Here is a 24,645-nt window from a genome sequence, read left to right as displayed (position 1 = left end):
TATTAATCTACAGTCACCATCATATTATGGATGTTGAATACTCAAATACAGCATTCTTATCAACATCCCGTTACAAAATTAAATGAAGTAATTAGCTAATTTTCAAATAATCAAGAGAACATGAAAGAAGATTCACCATGCATTTAATGAATTTAATTTCAATATGATGTATGCAATGATGCATATTAACTTCTATAATAAAATGAGAGGAACAATATTCAGAGGGAAATCATATAGGGTGGGACCTAATTGTAGCCATAAAGATTTAAATTGATCATGCTTTGACACAAACATCTTTTTTTAATGTTTTTTTTTTTTTATCAATGCTCAATGATGAATCGTGCACAATCAAACTAGGGACATCTATTAAGAGAATACATTTTGATTACGTCCCATCTTTAACTATTGGTAGCTAAAAATTGCTGACAGTTATTTGCCTCACTCAGTAGTGTGTGAATGTATTTATATGTACATTTCCTAAATTAATACAACACACTGCACATTCCATCACCGAGTTTTGTGTTGTCATCATAAGACTTACGCTTGCCTGTGGGCATTTTTATATTCAATTTAAAATGACAGAATCGCATGCTGTGCTGTTTCCTGAAAAACACAAAGCACACACACACACACACACAACAAGTACACACAAATACTTGTCCCCTCTTAGCCTACAGGCTATCAGTGGTGATGTCAGAGGCAGTGTTACCTTAAAATAACACAACAATGCCCTGAATCCACACAACAGAGTAGAGGACAGCAGATGAGAGCTGCAATTGGGACATTCTCTTATCACTCAGTTGTGAAAATTGAACCTTAGGAATGTCAGAAGGTGGAAGAAGATGGAATGGATTGTGCCAGGACACAATGTCAGTTAACCATGGCATTGCGAAATCAGTCTTTTTTTCCTTCAATCTCCTTTATATATATATATATATATATATATATAGAATATATATATATATATATATGATATATATATATATATATTCAGGGCTGGACTGGGCAAGAGAAATCGGCCTAGGTATTTATACATGGCATACTGTGTCCATATATATATGTATGCATATCATACATACTATATATGTATCATACATACAGTTTTTGACCAGTTATTTATATATATATATATATATATATATGTGTGTGTGTATATATATATGTGTGTGTGTATATATATGTGTGTGTGTGTATACAGGGTGGGGAGTAACGAAAAACATTTAAAATACTAAATATAAGTAACTGTATTCCACTACAGTTACAATTTAAATAATTGGTAATTAGAATACAGTTACATTCAAAAAGTATTTTGATTATTTTGCATTTTACTGTCATTTGTTTCATTTAATATTTAGTCCTTTCAGATCGAAATAATTAACATTTACATTTATGCATTTGGCAGACGCTTTTACCCAAAGGGACTTACAGTGCACTTATTACAGGGACAATCCCCCCGGAGCAACCTGGAGTTAAGTGTCTTGCTCAAGGACACAATGGTGGTGGCTGTGGGGCTCGAACCAGCGACCTTCTGATTAACAGTTATGTGCTTTAGCCCACTACACCACCTGTATTTGAGCATCGATGAAACACTTTCTTATGATGTGATACAGTCATATGAGCAGACAGAGAAGTAAGTTTGAAGTAAGTCTGGAGCAGAAGAAATAGAAATAATCCTTGTGTAAATTGTCAGCTTTTTGCTAAGATAAAATACTATTTCTATTCATTTTACATGCACATGTTACCAGACACAATCATATTTATTTTATCAAGAAAATTCACATTGGATCATAATTTCTTTTTTTCTATTAAGATCTTTGATATTAGGGCAAAAATCATATTCTTGATAATAATTTTTGTATTGTTTTCCTGTAAAAATATCAAAAAATCCTTAAAAAGAGATCAGTTCGATTGATCTTGTTTTAGAAACAACACTGCATAAGATATTTTGGTTTTTAAGAGAATGTATTTTTAACATGTGTATTTTGTCTTACTGTACTGGCAGAGTCTTTATAGTCAAAACAAGTGAAAAAATCTACCAGTGTTGAAGAAGTAATCCAAAGTATTTAAAATATGTTACTGACCTTGAGTAATCTAATGAAATACATTACAAATTACATTTTACAGCATGTATTCTGTAATCTGTAGTGGAATACATTTCTCCAAACAAACGAACCCCCCAAACCCTGCATATATATATATATATATATATACTGTATGTGTGTGTGTGTGGACTTTATAAAAACAATTCTACTTCATCTTGTGCCATTAATATGCAGGCTTAATTCACCCAAAAATTCTAAATTCTGTCATCACATTCACTTTCATGTCACTTAAAACACATAGGACTTTCTTCTTCCAGAGCTCCAAAAATGATAAAAAAAAAAAAAGCACCTTAAAGTATCATAAAAATCATCCATATGATTTGTGTGCTATATTACTGTAAAGCTACATAGGGCTTTTTGCTTGCTTTTATGGTGCCTCTTTTAGACAGGGTCTGTGCCCCACTTTCGGTGAATGGAAATGAGCCGCATGAACATTCTGATACATTTCTCTTTTTGTGTCCCACAGTAGAAAGACAGACAAATGAGTTTGGAATGATGAGGGTGAGTAAACGATAATACAATTAAAATTTTCACTAAAAGACATACAACAAATTAGAATACATTTTTGGCAATTCGCATTCTTCGTGCATATCGACACCTCATGGCGGGGAGGAGAATTTAAAGTAAAAAAGGACTTAAATATCTGTTTCTCATCCACACCTACAATATCACTTCTGAAGACATGGATTTAACTACTGGAGTCGTATGGATTATTTATATGCGGTATTTATGTGCTTTTTGGAGCTTCGAAGTTCTGTCCACCATTCACATGCATTGAATGGACCAACAGAGCTGATATATGTTTCTAAAAATCTTTGGTTGTATTCAGCAGAAGAAAGAAAGTCATCCACAGCTGGGATGGCATGTGGGTGAATAAATGATGAGAGTATTTTCATTTTGCGTTGAACTTTTCTCTTAACAGCACTGTATAGCACAGTATAGAATTAAATGCTTTGGAACTATTGACTAATAGTGCAACCTTACTCAGTGACTAAACGACATTTTAGTGTCTGTATATACCAGTAAAGTACATGCAGTAATTTTTATCTGTTTGAATCAAGCCAAACCTCCCAAGAGCCATTTTCTTGCTTTCATTCACACTTTCCTCACTCTCTCTCTCTCTCTCTCTCTCTCTCTCTCTCTCTCTGTGACAGTGATAAATTGCTTTTTACAGTGCAGGTAATCTTTCTTCTAAGACCCCAGACCCAAATCTTTAGTTCTGACAGTGTTCTCGCCCTCTATTCTCTCATCCTGTTCCACTCACAAGGTTACTGTGGTCTATAGAGCTGCTCAGAAACCCTGCGGCTAATTACTTCAACCTGAGGGGAGAACAGATAGGACTGGGAAACATGCTTGACATACAGAGAAAATACAGAAATATAAGAAGAAAGATGAAAGCAGGTCTTAAAAATGACCCCCCACCTTCAGTAAAGCATCTACTATAATAAAGGACATTTGTGCTACTTATTTTATATGTTGCTTGTAAAACATTTTAGTTCTTCAGAATACACAGTGACTTTTGAAGGCAGTCAATGGATAAGACGCTTTTTACTAATCTACTTGTTACAGCATCTACAAGCAGAAGCTAACTGGAGCATATTATCCAGCCCTGACCCCTTGCAGCACAGTGGCCAAAGCTGGAAGTGTTGTTGAACGTATGGGCACGCGTGAGCATGTGTGAGCTTCAGTTTCCAGGTGCAATGTCCACAGAGTGGGGTAAAAAGTGAGTTGTATTTTTAGTCATAAATGATGCATGCTTTATCAACTCTACCCCCAAACCCCAACCCTAAACCTAATTGTCAGTGGAGTGTTTTTAGAGTGAAAATGCAACCGGCAAATCACTCTTGCCATTAGCCGCTTTTCCACTATCTGGCCATTGCGAGCCAGGGTCAATAGTCAAACTGATCAGCCAGGGTCAATAGCCTCGGACAACGAGCCGTGAGACCAAAATCGCTCTGCATTCCCATCATCAGGCCAAAAGCCCCACAACATTGCCATAAAGACACGACTTTAATATGCCGTCCTGGTGCAAACGTCACACACCACACCCATTTCACATGCCAAAACAAATACGCTTGTTTTCTAGTTATCTAGAATATAAAGTTTATATTGTATGGAAACTTTATATAGCTAGCAAGATAATTAATGTTGACAACTCACCGACTTTAACTGCCATGTTGTCCCGAGTGATCTCTCCACTAACAGCAAGACAATGTCCCAGCACACCATCCATGATGTCGAACCATGGAAAGTTCTTCCTTTGAGCAGCGCTTAGGCCATTGTGCATCTTAACAGATTTGTAATGTGTCTGCAAAATTTTTCGCTGAGATGCAGGTGCGTGACATCACACAAATATGTCGGTACCCAGAGATGTACAAAGAAAGTGATAAACACTGACTTTTATTAAATGATATCGATCAGTGTTCCTACATTACAAGATTTTAAAGCTTGTTAACAAACTGGTGTCTCATTTGATGATCGTACAGCAGTAGCACAAATGCTAGTGTAGCAGCATTTTTATCTCAGTTGGGTTACTAGGAAACAGTCAAACCCCTGTTATGCTAACGGGTGTGTTGCAGTTTTGGTTGTTTAAATGTCATTTTCCAAGCATCTGGCAATGAATTCCTTTATGGTCGGTGTTCGTAGAATTCGTAGGAATTCACCACATCCAACTTGAATGAAACACAGCACGAGTGTCTTGCTAAACTCTGCCTTTGACATTGACAACTAGCGCATCAATCCCCAGTTGGCCTTCTTTGCCCCAAGGGTAATCGGCGGACCAAATGCCATTGGCTGTTGGCCACAAATAAGCCCTGAGAAGAAACTATTAAACCCCAAAAGTGACAGTGGGGACGCTTTTGGCCTTGGTAAGCCTTCATTTGTCCCGACAGTGGAAATTGCATGAATTCTGACACTGAAAAAAATTAGATACAGGTTTGGTTTATCCCATATAAAAGTGGTCTTGTTTGGAATTGAAAATGCCGGACTGAATAATCTAATAATAATCAGATTTGGATTGCAATAATCTGCGGTCTAAAAAAAGACAGTATAAAATGACATACATTCAAAAAGTTAAAGCAGCTTTTTAAAGGTGCTTTAATGTAAAGGGGGGTTATTGGTCCACTGGTGCATGCAATAGAGATGTAATGGGCAAGGTGACATTGTCCTGACATCACACAAAGCACTGCACTACATTATAATTTGCACACGAGCTACAGCTCATCTGGAGGTTAATTCAGTCTTTTATTCATAATAACGAGGTACTCTGTTCAGTCTACCGCATATATGACCTCTAGCAAAAAATAATATCACCTCACGCACATTCACTTTCCTGTCCACATGGGTGTCATAATCATACAAAGGCAAATAGAAAAGCAACAAGAGTAACAGTCAGCATTTTATCCTTTTTTTCCTACAATACAACTTCAAATTGATTTTAAAGTTTTAAAGGAATAGTCCAACAAAATTTTTAATTCATCAAGTCATCATTTACTCAACCTCATGTTTCTGAGACAGCCAATGGTGTTTGGCATCATTCAAATCAAACCTGGTATTTGAATAAGTGCAAACACTACGACAGCTACGATGGAGGAGAGTATTATTTTAGAATATTAACTTAAATTTCACACAAAGATATTGTATGGCTACAATATACTGCACAAAGAGTGCACAAATCATATATATATATATTAATTTAATAATATATATCATATATATATATATTAATTTAATGGCACTTTTATGACTTTTTTGGCATTTGGGGCAGTTTCTGGTCTCTGTATGCTTTCATTTGCATGGAAAAGAGGTTGTTCAAAACAACTCCTTTTGTGTTCCACAAAAGAAATCAAAGAGTCAAAGAATCATATGGGGTTGAAACAAAGTGAGCGTGAGTAAATTATGACTTTGTGATTTTTTTATTTATAAGGTGAACTATCCCTTTAATGAGTGATTTTCCCTTTAGCACAGAAGCAGAGGCAATTTCACTATGAAAATAAACTGCTTGTCTCTAGAAATGGCTTTCTGATTTATTTGAAAGGTTGTCTTTATCTATGTATTTATTCAAGACACAGAGACAAAAATCCATCTGACATGTCACAATAACGACATCAGAAATAAAAGAAAGCTTCAGTAAAATTCATGACCCCCGATCATCTTCAGTCGTCTCTTCCTGTCCTCCTGACCTCTACGATGCCCTCGTCATTCACGGCGCAATTAACCCAGCATTTCACTCTGTCTGCGCTACACCGGTCTCACTCACCCTCTTAACCTTGTTGATTTTGCAGAGGAATGCACTTACACCACTCGTAAAACATGGCATTTGAGAATAAATGACTCCATCTGGTTTCTTTTCCCCTGTCTCTTTATGTCAAAAGGTGTGTGTTTCCCCTTGAACTGAATCAAACGACAGAGTCTCACCGTCTCTCCTCTATCTGATCATCTATCTGATTTCCTTTAGCTGATTACATGTCAATGACCCTTTCAAATAAGCAAACAAGTCTCTCTTAAGGGTTGCATGTGTGCTGGTTGCAGTGGGATCTTTTTAAATATGGAGCTTTAGATATTTAGCTTTCTCTATATATTACTATATGACATGGAGGAGACCATGTCTTCTTTATTAGACAAACAGAAACAGGGTAATAGACAAAAAATGGAAGGAAATACCAGAACTTGCAAGGCAGCAAAAGAACAGTGTTTATGTACAAATGAGTTGTAAACTCAAATATAGTGGGAGATGAAGAGATTGATCAAAAGATGCAATATACTGGACAGGGTTCTCGCTCCTTTTGACTTTTCGATGATTTTCAAGGCATTACTGAGATTACTGGAGAAGGATCTTTTTTTATTTTCTCCCCTTTTCTCCCCAATTTGGAATGCCGAATTCCCAATGCGCTCTACGTCCTTGTGGTGGCATAGTGACTCGCCTCAATCCGGGTGGCGGAGGACGAATTTCAGTTGCCTCCGTGTCTGAGACCGTCAATACGCACATCTTATCATGTGGCTCGTTGAGCACGTTACCGCTAGGATGACCATACATGTCCTCTTTTTCGGACCTTAAAAATGCATCCAGCTGGGATTTCTACATTTGCGATATCTTTGTGTGTGTGTGTGTGTGTGCGCATATTTGCATTGCTTTAACCCGTCTTTGTAAGTCCTGGCTTCTCGCACAGCAATTGGTAGATTATAAGAGGCTTGCAGCAACTATTGGCCAAATTCCTGCCTGTTAATCTCCGCAAAAAGCGCAACAGTTGCTTGACAGTAGCAGCAAATGACAGATGAGTGGAAACAATGCCCAAACGAAAGTGCAAATTTACAGAAGATTTGCACCAAAAATTCACATGCTTTCGTCCAGGTCGAGATCCGTGGGAAGCAGAATGTATGACATGTAAAGCTGACACTTATGTGTCAGTTGAGGTGCAAGTGATTTAGAAGCACACATTAGCTTTATTAGCATAAAGGGTCAGCAAAAGGTGAAAGTTCATCAGGTAAATTAACGGACAACTTTTTGCAACCAGGTAAAATTGTTTTCATCTCATCACATTGCTTCATTTTCCATGGCCATTATAAATAACAGTAATAGTAAATAAAGGTACACTCATGGCATCAAATATTTTATTTTTGAACATGGACATTAAAAAGAACGTTGGAAATTGTTATTTATTTATTTATATATATTTAGGTTATGCTAATAGTGTCTTTTTTACTGTATTAAAGTTTGCATTCATAGTAACACTGTTTTGAACCCTATTAATCCACCCCACCCTAGTTACCGCAGAGATGTCCTGCGTGTGGAGGCTTCAAGCTATTCTCTGTGGCATCCACACACAACTCACCACGCGCCCCACCAAGTGAGAGAACCATATTAAGCGACTCACGAGGAGGTTCCCCCAACGTGATACTACCACCCTAGCAACTGGGCCAATTGGCTGCTTAGGAAGCCTGACTGGAATCACTCAGCACGCCCTGGATTTGAACTTGTGACTCCAGCTGTGGAAGAAAGTGTCTTTACTTGCTGAGCTACCCGGGCTCCCATATAGAATAATTTCTAATCGAATCCTAATTCTGTATGCAAAAAGAGATAAGACAGATGACCAATCATTATGCAAATGTTACAATGAGCTTGTTTACATGCACAATCGTACATCTATTATGCATAATATGCAGACAACATGTAAGGACATGCAAACATATTAAATGGCTTTCTTATATTGGGGTAAGCTCATAACATTTAAAAAAATACAAAATAGATGAACACACATATATTATTGCACACTACTGAGATTTCATGTTTTAACTGCCTCAAGTGTGAATTTTTTTAATGAGCTGATTTAAGGTAGTTTTCGGCAGTTTTTTTTTTTAATGAGCTGATTTAAGGCCTATATTAACACCCTGGAGCCGTATGGATTACTTTTTTGATGTATGGATGCACTTTTTTGGATCTTCAAAATCTAAGGTACCATTCATTCTGATTATAAAGCTTGGAAGGTGATGTTTTTTAATATAACTCAGATTGTGTTTGGCTGAAAGAAGAAAGTCATATACACCTAAGATGGCTTGAGAGTGAGTAAATTATGGGATAATTTTCATTTTTGGGTGAACTTTTATGTCATGGTTTTAATGAAAGTGAATAAAACCCACAGTTGTTGTAGCGAATGAATGAAAGAAAGAGGAGAACAACTTAAAGCAGATTAAAGGGCTTGTGTGTACGTTTTGACAGCTGAAGTTTGAAATAAGTTTAACATTCTGTCAATGTAATGTAGTCTTGGGGATTTTTGGACACTTTGAAAAGGCTTAAATGATGCCTTCGCAGAGCTTTTTATGGAAAATAATAATGTTAGCCAAGCTTTAGGATCGTTTCAAACAGAATTTCCCCCAAAAAATTACTAAACGACTATTATTTTTGAGCCCCACACCTTTCAGCCCTTTGAAGCTCTCACAATGGAGGGACTTTAATGGAAATAGGGTGCAGGGAATGGAATGAACCCCATCATTCAGATTAGTTAAAAAGATACAGCAGTGCGAGCCAGAACTGCCTGAACTCTTTGCCAAATTTCACCAAACTCTTGCATAGATACTGTAGGAGCCTTCTGTATTTGTTAAATTCTTCAATATTTAAAGTGTTTGATTAGATATTTCATCATTTATAATGGCCCCTGTAAATATATGCATTTTGTATGCATAATTTGTAGTATTTACATTGAGTTTACATTTTGTATTACAAACATTAAAACGGTACTGTCTCTTTAAGAACAGTGGCCGTTTGGAGATTGTGTTATGGTCCTGTGGTTGCTTTACCACATTTGTGCTGTGTGTTTGAATTAATCTATTCAGTACTCTCGTGTCACTCTGCTCTCTTCTTTTCTCACAAAATTATTTAAACTCAAATCAATATTTCATGTCCATTTTCTTTGTTTATTTTGGTAAGCAGCTGTGTAATAATAAGTGTGTTAATGTTCTGTATATTATCCCAAATTCATTTTCAGTTAAGAGTCATCTATGCTCTCCAAATGAATATACCAAATCCTGCAGGGACATGCATACTTCTGTTACCCAGGCACTGAGCTGTATTCATATCTGCCCTAGTGACACCCTTACACTCCAACGTCGAGACAAAGCCTGCAGCCAAGAGGCTTGGACAAGAGGAAGTGCCATTTACAGTATAGTGGCTGCTGAATTCAGCCAACGTCAGCAACACTTTCCAGCTTATTCCCATCAGTTTGTGGTGACAAAGCAACCTCTTTATATGATAATGCCTTTCCCACCTGAGAGGCATAAAAAACATTAAACGTGAAATATGTATGAATCTCACGGCCATAGCATGTTGCTGCCGTGGCAACAGTGCTCTGTTGGAAATTGGAACTGTGTGTGTGAGGGAATGAAATTAACATACTTCTGTTTGCCGGGTGTAATCTGAAGACAAATCCCAGGAGACGTTCACACCAGTGAGTCCCACAGCACAAGTTGACAATGAGCTATACTGGTATTCCACTATGATGGTTTCCATTCAAATTCGGATGTGGGATATTCCTACTGGAAATCTCCAACTTCCAACCATAAAGGTTTTCAATTGACTGTCACTTAGAACAATTATGTAAAAGGAAACTAAATTTCAATACCACCTTTATTTTTGCAGGTCCTTGCTGAAAACAAAAACATGGTTTTAACTGGTCTGATTTTAGAGGGTTTTTGAACACTGGCCAACCAACTGGCAATCAGCTAAACCAGCTGAATACCAGCTTGGCAAGGCTGAGAGGCCAGTTAGACCAGTTAAACAGACTCGGTTTAAGAAGATTTTTGAGCACTTGCCAGCTAGTCAGGCTGGACAACCAACTGGCGACCAGTTAAACACCAGCTTGGCAAGGCTGGGAGACTTAAACCAACTAAGACCAGCAAACCACCTTAGGCTGGTTTTAATCAAGCTTGTAACAAGCCTCCTAACAAGCAAATTACAGAAAATAAATTCATTCAGGTAGCCAGTCTGGGACACCAGCTTGATCATTTTAAACCAGCTAAGACCAGCAAACCATCTTAGACCAGTTTAAGATGTTTTTTTTTTTCTTCTAATTGTCAAAAAAGGAATCTATTAACAAGCAAATCACATAGAATGAATTATGCTTTGCAATTCTAGATTTAGTTCTGCAGGTATACCACACCTGTCTCTGCAAACATTTGCTGAACAGGTTTAACTATCACTTAATGCTGGAACTTGATACATTTTATTTACTTAAAAGTGAATGCTTATCATTGACAGTGTTAGTGTCCTTCTGTGCCTCCTTGTTCATATGACATCATACATAATCCAAGTTGGAATTGCGACTTCGAGTTAACTGTAATGCACACTTTTTCAAAAAGGAAGTTGGAAATTCTGACATCCGAACTCTAAAAAGAACATAACATAATTGCGTTCTTTTGTTCACAATTGCACAAATGAGTCCAGGATGTGTTTAATTTGGACAGTAAGCTGGGATCAACAGACCTGATCTACCAATGGACTGTCTATCAGAACCCTTCGGTTCATGTCACAGCACTTCTCACTTATCACCATGTGGATGTTGATTCTGCATAGGGTATTCCAAACATTCCATCATGTCGTTTTTAAAATTGCATCCGGCAAGCAGCACGGCCATTAAGAGAGCCTTCTCATGGCCTTCCCATCAGCCCCTCCTCCAGCTCATTTTAATGGGAAGCTCTAGGTCACTTGCAGCTGGCAGAACTGCCTATAAAATCTGCAGACCAACTTGAGGTCTAAAACATGAGCCATGGCCAAACCAGGTCAATGGTGCTCTTTTAAAACAGTGGATGTTCTTGTGCATTCAGTATATAAAATCTGGCCTTTGGATTACAATAATTTAATTAATAAACACAATGGTTTGTGACATCAATTAAGACACAGTATATGATGAGATGATGTTTTGGAAAGTTTAGGGATGGTTGCTGTTGTTTTTTCCTTTTCAAGAGTAAAGGCAATTATGGAAATGACAGGAGGATAGATACCATATGTTTGTGCTTCATAAATTTAAAGCATTGCAACTTTGTGTACGGTCATGTGTACCTCTAAACACAAGCACATGAGTCCAATTTGCATTCAAGTATGTGATCAAATATTTAAGATTGAGGGGATCACATGTTAATCCCATAATGACTGACCTCTATTCTTGATATTACCCTTAAAATATCTAAAGGTTTTCAAACACCTACCCATGATCAGCAATTAATTATATACATGCATTACACAGATTGAACTAGCCAAAACATAGTTTTGCATATAAATAAGCCTCATATGCACAACTGGTATATTTATTCCCACCACTATTACATTACCCTTTAATCTAGTGATACTCCAAAGAAACTCTTACATGGTGTCGAGTGTTGTTACTGAATCTCCAAATTACTTAGATAACAGCACAGCGCCCCCTGTTCAGAATGGGCCGTTATTGTATTGGAGCAATTGCACTTTGTGTCTAAAGGGCTCAAACAAAACCACAAATCTATGATATCATAAAAGGTGAATAAATAAAACACACATTTTCCCAGTTTTGTGGGCAAAAAAGTAACCTTACTGCATGATCACGTGGTGAAACTTGATATTTACTCACATGTGTATCCAATTACGCACTGCATTTTACGCATATGCACACTGTGTGATTATTTGAGTCCTTATGGACTGTAGAATCCACAACTTAATGTTTTGTGCCTGAAGTGCCCCTAAGTTGGAAAAAAAATCCTATTATGCATAAATAATAAATGCGCCTTTGTCTGCGCTTGGCATTATGGCCAAATGCTCTCCACGAAAGCCACGTCATGGTGGGACGTGTTGCGTTTCACAATCTGCTTCACGTTACAGTCTCCGTGAAGCAAAGAAAATTGTTATTTGTCAGCAATTAACTTCACCCCCTCGGCTATGCTCGTTATGACCTAAGACTCTTGGAGACGCACAGGAATAATGGCGATAGTGGATCTGCAGCATGCTGCAATATTATACAGTAGGTTCAGCACTCCACCCCCTCACGCGCGGCAACATTTATGTGTTTAATTCAATCCAGCTCTGTTTAATGCAGAAGCTGCTGTGTTACTTTTATCTATCTATCTATCTATCTATCTATCTATCTATCTATCTATCTATCTATCTATCTATCTATCTATCTATCTATCTATCTATCTATCTATCTGTCTGTCTGTCTGTCCGTCCGTCTGTCTGTCTGTCTGTCTGTCTGTCTATCTGTCTGTCTGTCCGTCTGTCTTTGTTCATTTCTATATGTTAGATTGGCGATTTGAAATCAAGTGCAAAAAACAAAACATTCATTAGAATAAAAAAAAATAGCTGTACAACGCTTAAAATAATAATGCGTCGAGTAATAAGTACTAATAGCGCACATTTATTTAAATAGTAAGTTTTGCTTTCTATTCACCTGACTTTGCAACTCCCTTGTTTGTTCAAGTTGTCCAAAATTACGCATTGCAACATTGCAGTTGATCAAATATCACAGTTCATCTTGGATGTCTAGTGTCACTTCTATTCGCAAGACACTTAACCAAGTCAAAAATTGCACTTTTGGATTCTATTCACCTCTGTGGTCTACATGAAGGTTGCTCAAAATAGTCCAAATTACGCACTGAATCCTTGGAGAGCATCATATATCACACTTCAGCGTGGGTATCAGTTGCAATCTGTATATGCATGATACTTTACCAAGTTCTGAAAATGCAGTTTTGGTTTCTATTCATCCATGTCCCTGCACATATGTTCCGCAAAATTACGCACTGCATCCTTGAAATGCACCACATATCGCATTTCAGCCATAACCTCTAAAGGAATTTGTTTGCGAGATACTTTACCGAGTCAAATTTGCTTTTGTATTATTCTCAAATGCTATGTATCTGTCAGCTTACCTTGCTAGAATAGGGTCCAGGAATGAGAAGTTTTAAAGCCTGTCTCTTCAGTTCTTCCAGCCGAGCATTGCAGTTCTCGCACCAGATTCCCCGATCAGAACCAGGTGAGCTCCCGCTACCCGAGGCTGGCGAGCCAGTGCCGAATCCCGGCGATCCACCTAAGGAACCGGGCGAACCGGTGCTTATTCCCGGAGATACTGTAACAGGTGAGCCGGAAAAAGAGCCCGGGGATGACATTCCTGATCCTGGAGAGGGTGTACCGGAGGAGCCGGGCATAGAGCCCGCACCCTCAGGGACCGGGCGGCTGCCGCTCCGGGATTCCTCGTAAGCCTTTCGGTACCAAGTTTCAGGAGAGAATGACGCTGACTTTGTAGGGGAGGAATCTGTCATCTGCAAAAGTTATATTAAATGGATATAAGAAGTGATTGTACCACTCGGCCCTGCATTACACATGCAAAACATGTTTAAAATAAGTTTGAATAGTGATTTCAAATGTGTTTCCAGAGTATGGAGTTCACTCTTGCAGTTGATCCCATGCAAAATGTTGCCTATATTTTATTAGCAATGTCCACATACATGAAATAAATGTAATACTGGTTGCACTGAATGAATGCATGCACCAATGCAACTAATACAATAACCTTACCCCATATTTTCTGCTCCTGGTCCCAGACCTCTCTTTATTCCCTGTTAGTGAGGTCATGGTAAATATTATAGAATATGGAAAGGTAAAATGACTGTGCTCCCTGTCACATCCAAAAACCAAAGATCCACAATCAATCTCAGGTCAATTCAACAGCCCTTCTGAAGTCCAATCTCACTGTCTAGCACCATTCGTGAATGTATCCATTTTCCACCACGGAGTATGAATAACTGGAGCTGGTCCACTTTGAAAGGTCCTATAGTGGACAAATCCAGTCTTTTCTATGCGCTCTGATATAATGCATCCATTTGCAGTGCTTGCAGCTTCACAGCATCCCAGCTCAGACACATTTTCCCATGCGTACGTACTTGTTGTGGTAAGGCGCAGACTGACAGTAGATCAGACTGCGCTTCTCTCAGTCCAGAGGAGCGCACATCTGTCTCTGGGAAGACTGGCCACGCCTCCTTCGCGCCGCTCAGCTAATAGCGTGTCCAGGACTCTTTGAGTGACGTGTGGGCGTGCGTTCGTTTCAACGCCACAGGACTTTTTACTTTGGGGTATTTAAACTAAAAATAGGTATTTGGTATACATTAAGTACAGAGTAAATTCTTAATGGTGGTTTGAGAGTTTATTTGTTTAAATTTTTTTTTTTACTTTATAATGAATAACATATCAAGTGATTTAGGAGCATTATATTAAAAAAAATAAATAAATGTGTTGCATTAAATTAATATGCTTTCTTTTCAAACATGTTTTAAACCATAGAATTATAGATATGATTATATGATTGTGGGCATTTTGGAATATACTGTAGATATTCACGGCAGCAAAATGTAATTTCTTGTGTTAAAATATTTCATTATTATAGAAATTTACGGTCAGTTAATGGTTTTAGATTTTTGTTGTTGTTGTTTTGTTATACCTCGGTTGGCAGTTCATCAGGAAAATTTTTATTTTTGTATTACATTTTTTGCAGTTATGTAGCGCCACCTGCTGCAAACATATCTAACACATTTCTGCCATAAACCTGTGCAAACGTCACATACATTTAAATGGAAAATGTATTGCCCATTGCTGTCAAACATGTTGCCCAGTTAAAGCCCCCTTTTCGTTATTTTTCTATAAAAAGTTTGTTTTCTTAGTGCATATCCAAAGAGGAAAAGTTGAGATAGTCTTGCAGTCTGTTTCCATTTGTTTTTGCAGTATTTACAAAGAGTAATGCATTTCATTGCTATATGAGGTATGAAGGTATAACAAACAATGAAAATTGCCTCCAACTAAAAATACAACCACTTACAGGTTTCCTTAAAAAATTAGATCTCAATTGTCCATGCCACTAAGAATTTTTTAAACAGTCTTAAAGGGAGAATTCACCCACAAATTAAAATTGTCATAATTTACTCACCTTTCAGTTGTTCCAAACCCATATGACTTGTGACAATGAAAGTGAATGGTGGCTGAGGCTGTCAGTCCCTAACATTTTTCCAATGACTAAAATCACTTTTTGTGTTCCACAGAAGAAAGTCAACCATATTGGTTTGGACAACCTAGTCTCATTGAATGAATTTTACTATAACAACATTTTTGTAAATGGACTTTTCCATGTTGTATTACAGGCCCACCTACACTTACACATTTATTCCAAAATAATTAGCTTGTGTGACAGCCAGTGGCGGAGCTAGGGGTGGCCAAGGGTGGCCATGGCCACCATGGACTGAAGCCTGGCCACCCCATTGGCCACCCCACACACAATTGATGTTTTTGAGCACAAGCACTTAACATGTACTGTACTAAAATTTCTGTGCCACCACAGACTGATCGCTGGCCCCTGCCCGGCCACCCCTGTGAAATACTCCTGGCTCCGCCCCTGGTGACAGCTCATGAAGTGTTGGACTTTGGACTCAAGTCGGCGGTTCAAGCCCAGCCAAACACACAAGCTCTAATATAAGATGACAGTGTCATATATATATAGAAGCAACACAAAATGAATTTGTTTTTATAACCCTATCCATTAGTTTTAGGTTAAATATTTATGTTAGGGAGGTACGTGTTACTCATTTAAACATCCATCTAATATTCACCTTAAAAACCTTGTCTGATTACAACAATATTTCACTCTCTTTTGGCACCCCTTTGGCGCCTTAAAGTCTGCAAATCAAATAGAAAGAGAGACACCATGCAATGACTTCATAATAAGGGTCTCAGACAACAAACTGCCTTATTAATAGGGCGAGTGATTAATTGTACATTTTCGATTCAATCTCTCGATCTTATACATATTCTCCACTTTTAAAACTTTTTGGCTATAATTATTCTGAATAGAGTAAAATGCTTTACATTATCATTTTGACAAACAGTATAATTAAAAAGAAACAAAGTATTTGATGCTGACTACCACCACAAATTGCTCCGGTTGCTGGGGAGGGTAGAGTCACATGGGGTAACCTCCTCGTGGTCATGATTAGATTCTCGCTCTCAACGGGGCGTGTGGCAAGTTGTGCGTGGGTCGCTGAGAGTAACATGAACCTCCACATGCTGGCAGTCTCCACGGTGTCATGCACAACGAACCACGTGATAAGATGCGCGGATTGACTGTCTCAGAAGCGGAGACAACTGAGACTTGTCCACCGCCACCCGGATTGAGGTGAGTAACCGCGCCACCACGAGGACCCACAAAGTAGTGGGAGTTGGGCATTCCAAATTGGGAGAAAAAGGGGATTAAAAAAAATTATTTGGGTATTTTATTAACACAATAAATATATAATGTGTAAAGACAATTTTATTTATTGTTACTGAGATGAGCTCTTTTATTGATTGCTTGATCTTATGAACATTCTCGTTTTTCAACCATCATCGTGTGTCATCAAAGATCATCATGCTCACAAAGTCCTTGTAGAAAATGACATTTTTGTCAGGATCAACGGCTGCTGACAGCATTTCCTCCATCTCCTCCTGTGTGAATGGTTCTCCTTTAGAACGCAAAAGTCATTAATTTAGAGCTCATTAGTTGAACTTGATTTCTTTATTAATTCCTTTTATTGTTGAAGCATTGCAAACAAAACACATTTACAATATCAGTTTCCTAAAATCTTAATATGCTAAACCATTATTTTAAGAGTTTCACATACCTTCTTGTGTTAAATATTTGGTCAATTCCTCTGGTTCCAAGTGTCCTTTTTTCTGTTGATCTATAACCTTGCAAGTAGATAAACGCAGCATTCCATTATTAATTATTCCCTTGGCCTTTACAGTATGCACTGTATCTCCATCCCATTTTACCAAATGTATTAAACAAACATATATGCATCTGAGAAGATGCTTCAAAATTGCAGTCTGTGCAGGGTGTAATCAGATGGTTTAGAACACTGACTAAAATTGTATCTGTTGTATATCTATCTAAAAAAAACATCACTAAGAAATATTAGTTAAAGTTCAAGTGGCAGGGCATACGGCACCTCAAAGGCCTGCAAGAGCAAGTCTTCTCTAATTGGACGGAACCTGCAATAAAGAATAAATAGAGCTCTACTTTATAGCTGTTTTTAACTGAAGAGATCCAAATCAAAGCAAATTCAAATAATTTCATTATTACATATCACATTGTTGGTAGGTTATCTGTCCTTGATGGATAAAGCTACAGTTTCACACAACACTTTTGTTATATTACAAACAGAAGATGCTCTTATCATAAAGCAAAATGTTATCCATTACATTATCATGACTTTTAGCTTTCAAATGCTCTCTATTATGCAAATCACTTCTGGCAATAGAGTATAGAAACACACAAGTATTTGTAACTGTAACAACCGTGAAGCATGACGAAGAGACCTTTCCTTTTCTGACATTTTACCATACCTGTTTTTAGATGTCATGCAAGAAAAAAAGTCACAATTGGGCATAATGATATTGTTCCTTGGGTGTTTTCGAGTGTACAATAGATTTAAACTAGCATAGCTTTTTTACATTGTTCACCAAAAAATAAAATTCTCTCATCATATACTCGCCCTCATGCTAGCCAAGATGTGTATGACTTTCTTTCATCTGCTTAGCACAAACAAAGATTTTTAGAAGAATATTTCTGTGATGTTGGTACTTACAAAGCAAGTGAATGGGTACCAAAACTTTGAAGCTTCAAAAAGCACATAAAGATAGGTGTGGGTGAGAAACAGATCAATATTTATGTATTTTTTTACCATTAATCTCCATTTTCACTTCCAAATACTTCTTTTGTTTTTTGCGATTCGCATTCTTCTCTGGAATGGCATTTTGAGTAAATGATGGAAGGATTTTCATTTTTGGGTGATCTATCCCTTTAAAGAGATACTTAGTTCATCCAAAAATCAAATTTGTCTCATTATTTACTCACCCTCATGATATCCCAGGTGTGCATTACTTTTTTCTTCACCAGAACACATTTGAAGAAGCATAGAAAAATATCTTAGCTCAGTAGGTCCTTAAAATGCAAGTTAATGGCGGTATCTCTTTTGGAGCTCAAAAGTCACAGACAGTCAGCATAAACGTCATTGATACAACTTCAGTGGTTAAATTAATGTGATACGATCAGTTTTGGTGCGAAAAAATATAAATATTTTAGTACTTTTTAACTATAATACAGCGTGAGGGTAAGCATCACGAGAGGGGGGATTCAAAGCGGTCTCTCATGTGACGTATTCACGTTGCCATGATAACAGATGTAATCTCAAATTCTCCACTCATTTGAGACATCCAGAATAAACACAAACGCACCGTTGTGAGTAAAGAAACAGATAAATACAGATCCAAACCAAAACCAGCCAAGTTACTGCACAGCGTTCCTCCTTCTCACTTGTAAACAGCGCTGCTCTTCCAGCTGTGACGCTTATGCTTCAGGTCCAATAGGGTCTGGCTGCAGACCTCCACTCTCAGGCAGCTGCACTCTTAGCCTTCTGTGATGTCAATGGCAAGCATGCATAGGAACCATAAATATGTAAATGAAGAAACCATGTTTTATTGTTTTTGTAAAGGAAATGGTACTTTATGTTTAGTTAATCCTGCCCTCGAAAATAGTCAATCTTGCCTTCAAAAAAAAAAAAAAAAGATATTTAAATTGTAAAGGCGTGTAATCTCTTTAAAGTATTCATGTAATAAGGTTTATTTTCCCCTAGCACTTTGTAACATTGTCTCTTTAAACTAATTGTTAAACCTTATTTGAACCATGTGTAATACAATTATATTGTAATTGGCTATTGTTCAATAACAATAATAATAATAATAAAAATAAAGTAATTATGTTGACGGAAACCGGATGTCAGCAAGCTGGGAAGCTGGAACAATTAGTTTTATAAAACTACTATTCTACTAATATATTTGCTCTGTAACAAAGCTTCAGAGAATCTAATAAACTAAATTATTTGTTGCGTCTTTATCTTATGATTACAAAAAATATTGTAAAATACTACAAATTGGTTTATATTTCTATATTCATGTTGGCAACAGTATCTCAATAATACCAACACTTTTTAAAATAACCGCTCACCTGAGAAATGACACATAATTTTATTTCGATTTTTTTAGATGATTATAAACACTTAAATAAAATTAAAAAAAATAAATAAAAAGACAGTGCTGAACAATAATTTGGACGTTTAAAACGAACCGCTCTCCCCCAGAAATGACACATTATTTGTATTTATTATTATTTTAAACAATTAAATAAAAATTAAATCAGATTATACAATTATAAAGAAAAATATACAATTATTAATAATAATAATGAAAAAACATTTCCGGAAAAAAAAATAGCAATTAAAAAAAAATAAGTTATGGGCTTTAAAGATCTGTGCGACAGTACACTTTCAGTTTCAATTTGTCAGCTGGGATTCTTGTAAAAATAAAGCAGAAAGGCTCCACAGCAACATGCCTCTCTTCTGGGAACTCTGCAATGACTAAATTGTCCACGGCCTCAGCAATATCTTCGTCCTCCATGCAGAGTATGTGTGGCAGCTGCACTGATCCAAGAAGAACATCTAGTCTTAAGGACCACTATGACATACTCCTGGTAAATACCACAAGGTAAATGAGGACAAGAAAGTTATTTATAAAGTTAATTATTATTAGCAAAAAATAATAATGGGTATATATCATGAAGTTCTTAAAGCAGGACAATGGCAACGACATAATCTTTTGTCTGTAGGAAATAAAGTATAGTGGGCAAGCCAAAAAAAATCCACCAATTAAACAAAAGCCAAATGATGACATTAGGTCAGAAAAGCCTAATTCTCAAGCTATTGAATCCTTAGGACCTTTTAATCAGTGACGGAGCTAGGGGGAGGCCTACCATGGACAATTGCAGTTTTAGTCATTTCTTTGTTCATTTTTTGGCACAATTTAGTTCTTTAGAGGTGAAATCATCTCTGTACAAACTTAACATGTGTGCACACCAAGGTCACCAAACCTCTCCGTCCCAGGCAGGGCCGAAAATTTCATCAAAATGTTGGGGGGGACAATAAACATAACAATACTCAAGAGCAATTTTTGAAGGGACACCAAGGTTTTTTTTGTTGTTGCCCCGTTTGCATTTGTATTATTTTATTTCTTAAACAATTATTTTAAATATATCATTATATTATTTACAATAAACATATTTTAATGATATTTTAGGGGGGGGACAACCCTCAGATGGGGGGGCGACCCCCTTGCGATTTCCACCTATGGTCCTGGGTGTCATTGTTCCACTCAAAAACCTACAGTACGATGATATAAAAATACTGCCTGAACGTTTCTGTGCCACCACAGACTGATTGCTTTCCCCTACCTGGCCACCCCTTTGAAAAACTCCTGGATCCGCCCCTGCTTTTAATGCTCCTTAAAGGACAATAAACTACCCATGATACAGTGGGATAGGGCAGTGGTTCTCAACCTTTTTGACCCAAAGGCTCTCCACTGATCAAGACGATATTTGAAGGCCTCTTCAACCGAAACTAGACGTGTCTGATTAATAGAATTATTCATGGATAATTTTTGATTCTAGAAGTTTCAGAAAGAGTCTGTTTATAATTTGTGTGCATACACCTTGAAGTATTTTTAGCATTTTGATTATTTTAAATGAGTTTTAAATACTCTTGAGGCCCCCTTGGAAGTGTGCTGAGGCCCCCTAGTGGGTTGAGAATCACTGGGATAGTGTAATGAAACTACCTTAAAACTGATTGCCTTTTCAAAATGACTTTGCAATGTTAAAAATGTTTCTGTGTGTGCTTGGCTTCAGAGCAGGGCATAAAGGACAATTGAAAAGCCTGCAACATGATGTGCACTGTGGTAGCACAGGGTTTTTATACGTTGATAAAATTGAATGGTGCATCTGTAAAAATGGATTGAAGAAACCAGAGAAAACTGGTCAAAAATGTACAAAATCTCACCATTGTCTAATATATGAATAACGTCTTATGACTCCATGTGTGGTGGTCAAGACTTGTTCTCAGAGTTGCATACATTAAGTGTATATATAATAGAAATTTTAAAAACACTACAATTTAGATTTTTTTTGAAGATATATTTTTTAAATGCTTTATTCCAAAAATGTAGGTAGGTATGTTATATATGTCAATTATATCATGTTGACGCTGTAAGCAAGCAGCATGGCACTTATTTCATTATAATATCAGTAAACTGATTAATATTTCAACAAGCTTGCAGAGAAAACACACAGTTGGCAAGTTACCACCTTCACTGTCACTCTTTTAATACAAGAGGGGCGGTAAACTACTCAATGGTTTCACCGTATTAACAATATAATTAAACATACAACAGTATATATTTCACACAGTTTCACAGTTGTATTTTATGTGGTTCAGCTAGCCAGTTAGCAACAATTCAATATAATGCCATACTTAAATTATAGATGGTCTACAAGAAATACAATGAAAGAGCAAACATTCAAAAACTAATAGACCGTACAATTATCTTTTATTTCCTTGTATATAACTGATTAAAATACGAAATCGTGCGCAATTGAATACTGACAAAATCATACTTACAGCCATGCTTGCAACTGCAAATGGAGGTCAAAAATATTATGCGCGCTTGCCACTGACATCACAGAAAGCTGAGATTGTAGATGACCCTGAGTGTGGAGGACTGCAGCCAGACCCTTCTCATCAGTTCAAATGCCAATGTGATTACATCACACACGTGTACCGCTCCTGACCGGAAGCATGATTTAGAGTTAAAGAAAGTAATTAAATATTTTTCATTTTCACATCAAAAGCGATCGTGTCGCTTTAGAAGACATTAATTTAACAGCTGGAGTCGTATCGATGACGTTTATGCTGACTGTCTGTGATTTTTGGAGTAATCGCCATTCACTTGCATTTTAAGGACCTACTGAGCTAAGATATTTTTTCTTCAAATGTGTTCTGGTGAAGACAGAAAGTCATACACATCTGGTAAATAATGAGGGCATTTTCATTTTTGGGTGAACTATCCCTTTTAGGGTTTAGTTGACCAATAAGACACAGTCCTCCTCAAATTAATCTGTCACTTTCATTCAGAACTATCTGTTTTGAGGGGGCATCTACTTGTAAATTGTTCTGCAGCAATCTTGAGGTTATTATAATTTGCCTGTTTGATTGTAATTGATTTAATCTCAGTGATTGTCTTACTTGCGCTCCAGCAGGATCTTAGTCATATTTGGTAAGAATTTCTCAAAGCGTACAAACCCAGTGGGCTCGTCTTCTTCTAGCTGTGGAAGCAATTGCGCATAATTTATTAGGATGGATATTGTCATAAGATGTTTACTAATCTATTAAGAGTCAATACTTTTAAAGAATAAATGTCTAAGGCTGTGAAATAAGCCACTAACCTCCGCAATAATGTCATGCAATTCAGCTTCAGAAGGAAAGCAGCCAAGTGAACGAATAATGGTGCCTATTTCTCTGTTACAATGAAAAATCTTTGTGTAAACAAATGCATTAGGGTGACATTTGCTCTCTAAAAGAATATATAATAATAATAAAGAAAGCAGAAACATTACCTAACATCAACAGTCTTGTTGGATTCGTGGTCAAATACGTCAAAAGCCTTTCCTATTTTCTTATGGAACTCTAATATAATAGTTTCTTTCGAGAGGAATACAATATTGGCTAATTAGACAACATTTCCAGCAAATTTGACATGATTAAGGCAACAACAATTTCTCTTAATTTATGACTTAACAAGAGCTTGCAGGATTCATTTACTCTTTTACTTTTAATTTACTTAGCTCTATACAGTATGCACTCAATTTATATAAAGGATACTTTTATACTCTGGGCAGCAACATGGCAATTGGATTAATAGCAAATGAGCTATTAAACAACTATACGTAAGAGTAAAAGTGCTACAAGTAAAGTCGTATGGTCGAAAAAGATATTATGCTCTTTGTTGTTTGTTACCTGCGTTATACTTGTCCGCCATGTTGGATACACTGGTCGCTAGGAAACGTAAACACTTCGCGATTGGAGAAAGGTGCCATTCGTTGCTCCTGGCAGGCCCCTCTGCCTTTTAGGCTCCTAATGGTTTGGATTAGGGTGGGGGCGTGGTCAGGGCATCTGCTGCCTGTCAAAATCAAACCGTGACCCCTTTTTACAATGGGCTAAATATTTGCTCTTCCATTTTTCTTCCACTGTTCGTAACGCGCCTGATGGCTAAAATACTATTTAGCAAGGCAACTTACAAGGTTTTGTACACAGATGTACAAATATTCTGCGGTAGGACACCAACATTATGCCCTAAATGGTGTCTAGGTAGTCGGTTTACGTTTTGTCATACAACAACAATATTGCGCAACCAGTCTTTATTATTATTATTATTATTATTATTATTTCACAATAATACACATACAAACCAAAGACATCGACATAACAGCAGGAGATACAAAGACAACATTGTGTTTGTTTGTTTTTTGCTCTTTAAGGAGGGCGCGCGTATTTACTTGTGACGTCATTTACTCACGAGTGCAATGTGAGTGGAATCAGATGTGAGATTATATGCAAATTCTCAAAGAAATTCTGGGATGACCTTTATGGTTGGTTAAGATTGAAATATGAAATACCTGACTTTAATTTTAAAACTATAAAATATTTGTTTTTTTCTTTGAATTACGATCATGAGTTTTTGGTGAACAATATTGTGCTGTTGGCCAATTACTTCATACACAAATGCAGATTCTTTAAGAACCCTCCCATTTTCTTACTTTTCCATAAAGATTTAATGATCTTCTTTAAATCTTTAAGACTTGTGCATAACAAAAAAGCCCTTTAATTGTATAATCTTTTGAAGGTATTTTTTGATGATTACCCCCTTGTGTAATATTTTATTTGTTATTTAAGTTCTTTTTGTTTTTTTTTTTTTGTTTTTTTTTTTCAGATTTATGGTATATATTTATATTTTGTGCTGCTATTTAGACTTCTTTGTAATTGGATAAGATTTGTATCTTGAGGTTTGTTTGGTATTTTGTATGTTTCTTTAAGCAATAACAAAAAAATAAAAAATAAAAAAAAA

General features: G+C 36.8%; 2 protein-coding genes across 3 annotated transcripts in view; both read right to left on the bottom strand.

Moving 5' to 3' along the window:
• kif26ba (kinesin family member 26Ba) overlaps window positions 1–14,509 on the bottom strand; it is a 123,573-nt gene extending 109,064 nt beyond the window's left edge. For both annotated transcript variants that reach the window (XM_052154336.1, XM_052154337.1), the window contains exons 1-2: window positions 14,137–14,509; window positions 13,491–13,880 (exon numbers count right to left, since the gene is read on the bottom strand). In XM_052154336.1, coding sequence (XP_052010296.1) covers window positions 13,491–13,880; window positions 14,137–14,193 — 447 coding nt within the window. In that variant the 5' untranslated portion in view covers window positions 14,194–14,509. The remainder of the gene's footprint in view (window positions 1–13,490; window positions 13,881–14,136) is intronic.
• Window positions 14,510–16,931: 2,422 nt separating this feature from the next.
• On the bottom strand, window positions 16,932–23,632 carry efcab2 (EF-hand calcium binding domain 2). The gene is made up of 7 exons (XM_052154155.1): window positions 23,538–23,632; window positions 23,138–23,222; window positions 22,967–23,039; window positions 22,767–22,846; window positions 17,589–17,631; window positions 17,262–17,328; window positions 16,932–17,102 (listed from the first exon to the last, which is right to left on the bottom strand). Exons 1-7 carry the CDS (start codon window positions 23,557–23,559, stop codon window positions 16,984–16,986), a joined length of 489 nt encoding a protein of 162 aa, XP_052010115.1. The 5' UTR covers window positions 23,560–23,632; the 3' UTR covers window positions 16,932–16,983.
• Window positions 23,633–24,645: the final 1,013 nt, after the last annotated feature.

Source organism: Xyrauchen texanus, chromosome 22 (genome assembly GCF_025860055.1).
Source record: "Xyrauchen texanus isolate HMW12.3.18 chromosome 22, RBS_HiC_50CHRs, whole genome shotgun sequence".
Classification (NCBI taxonomy): domain Eukaryota; kingdom Metazoa; phylum Chordata; class Actinopteri; order Cypriniformes; family Catostomidae; genus Xyrauchen; species Xyrauchen texanus.
This window is presented reverse-complemented; position numbering and strand designations above follow the sequence as displayed.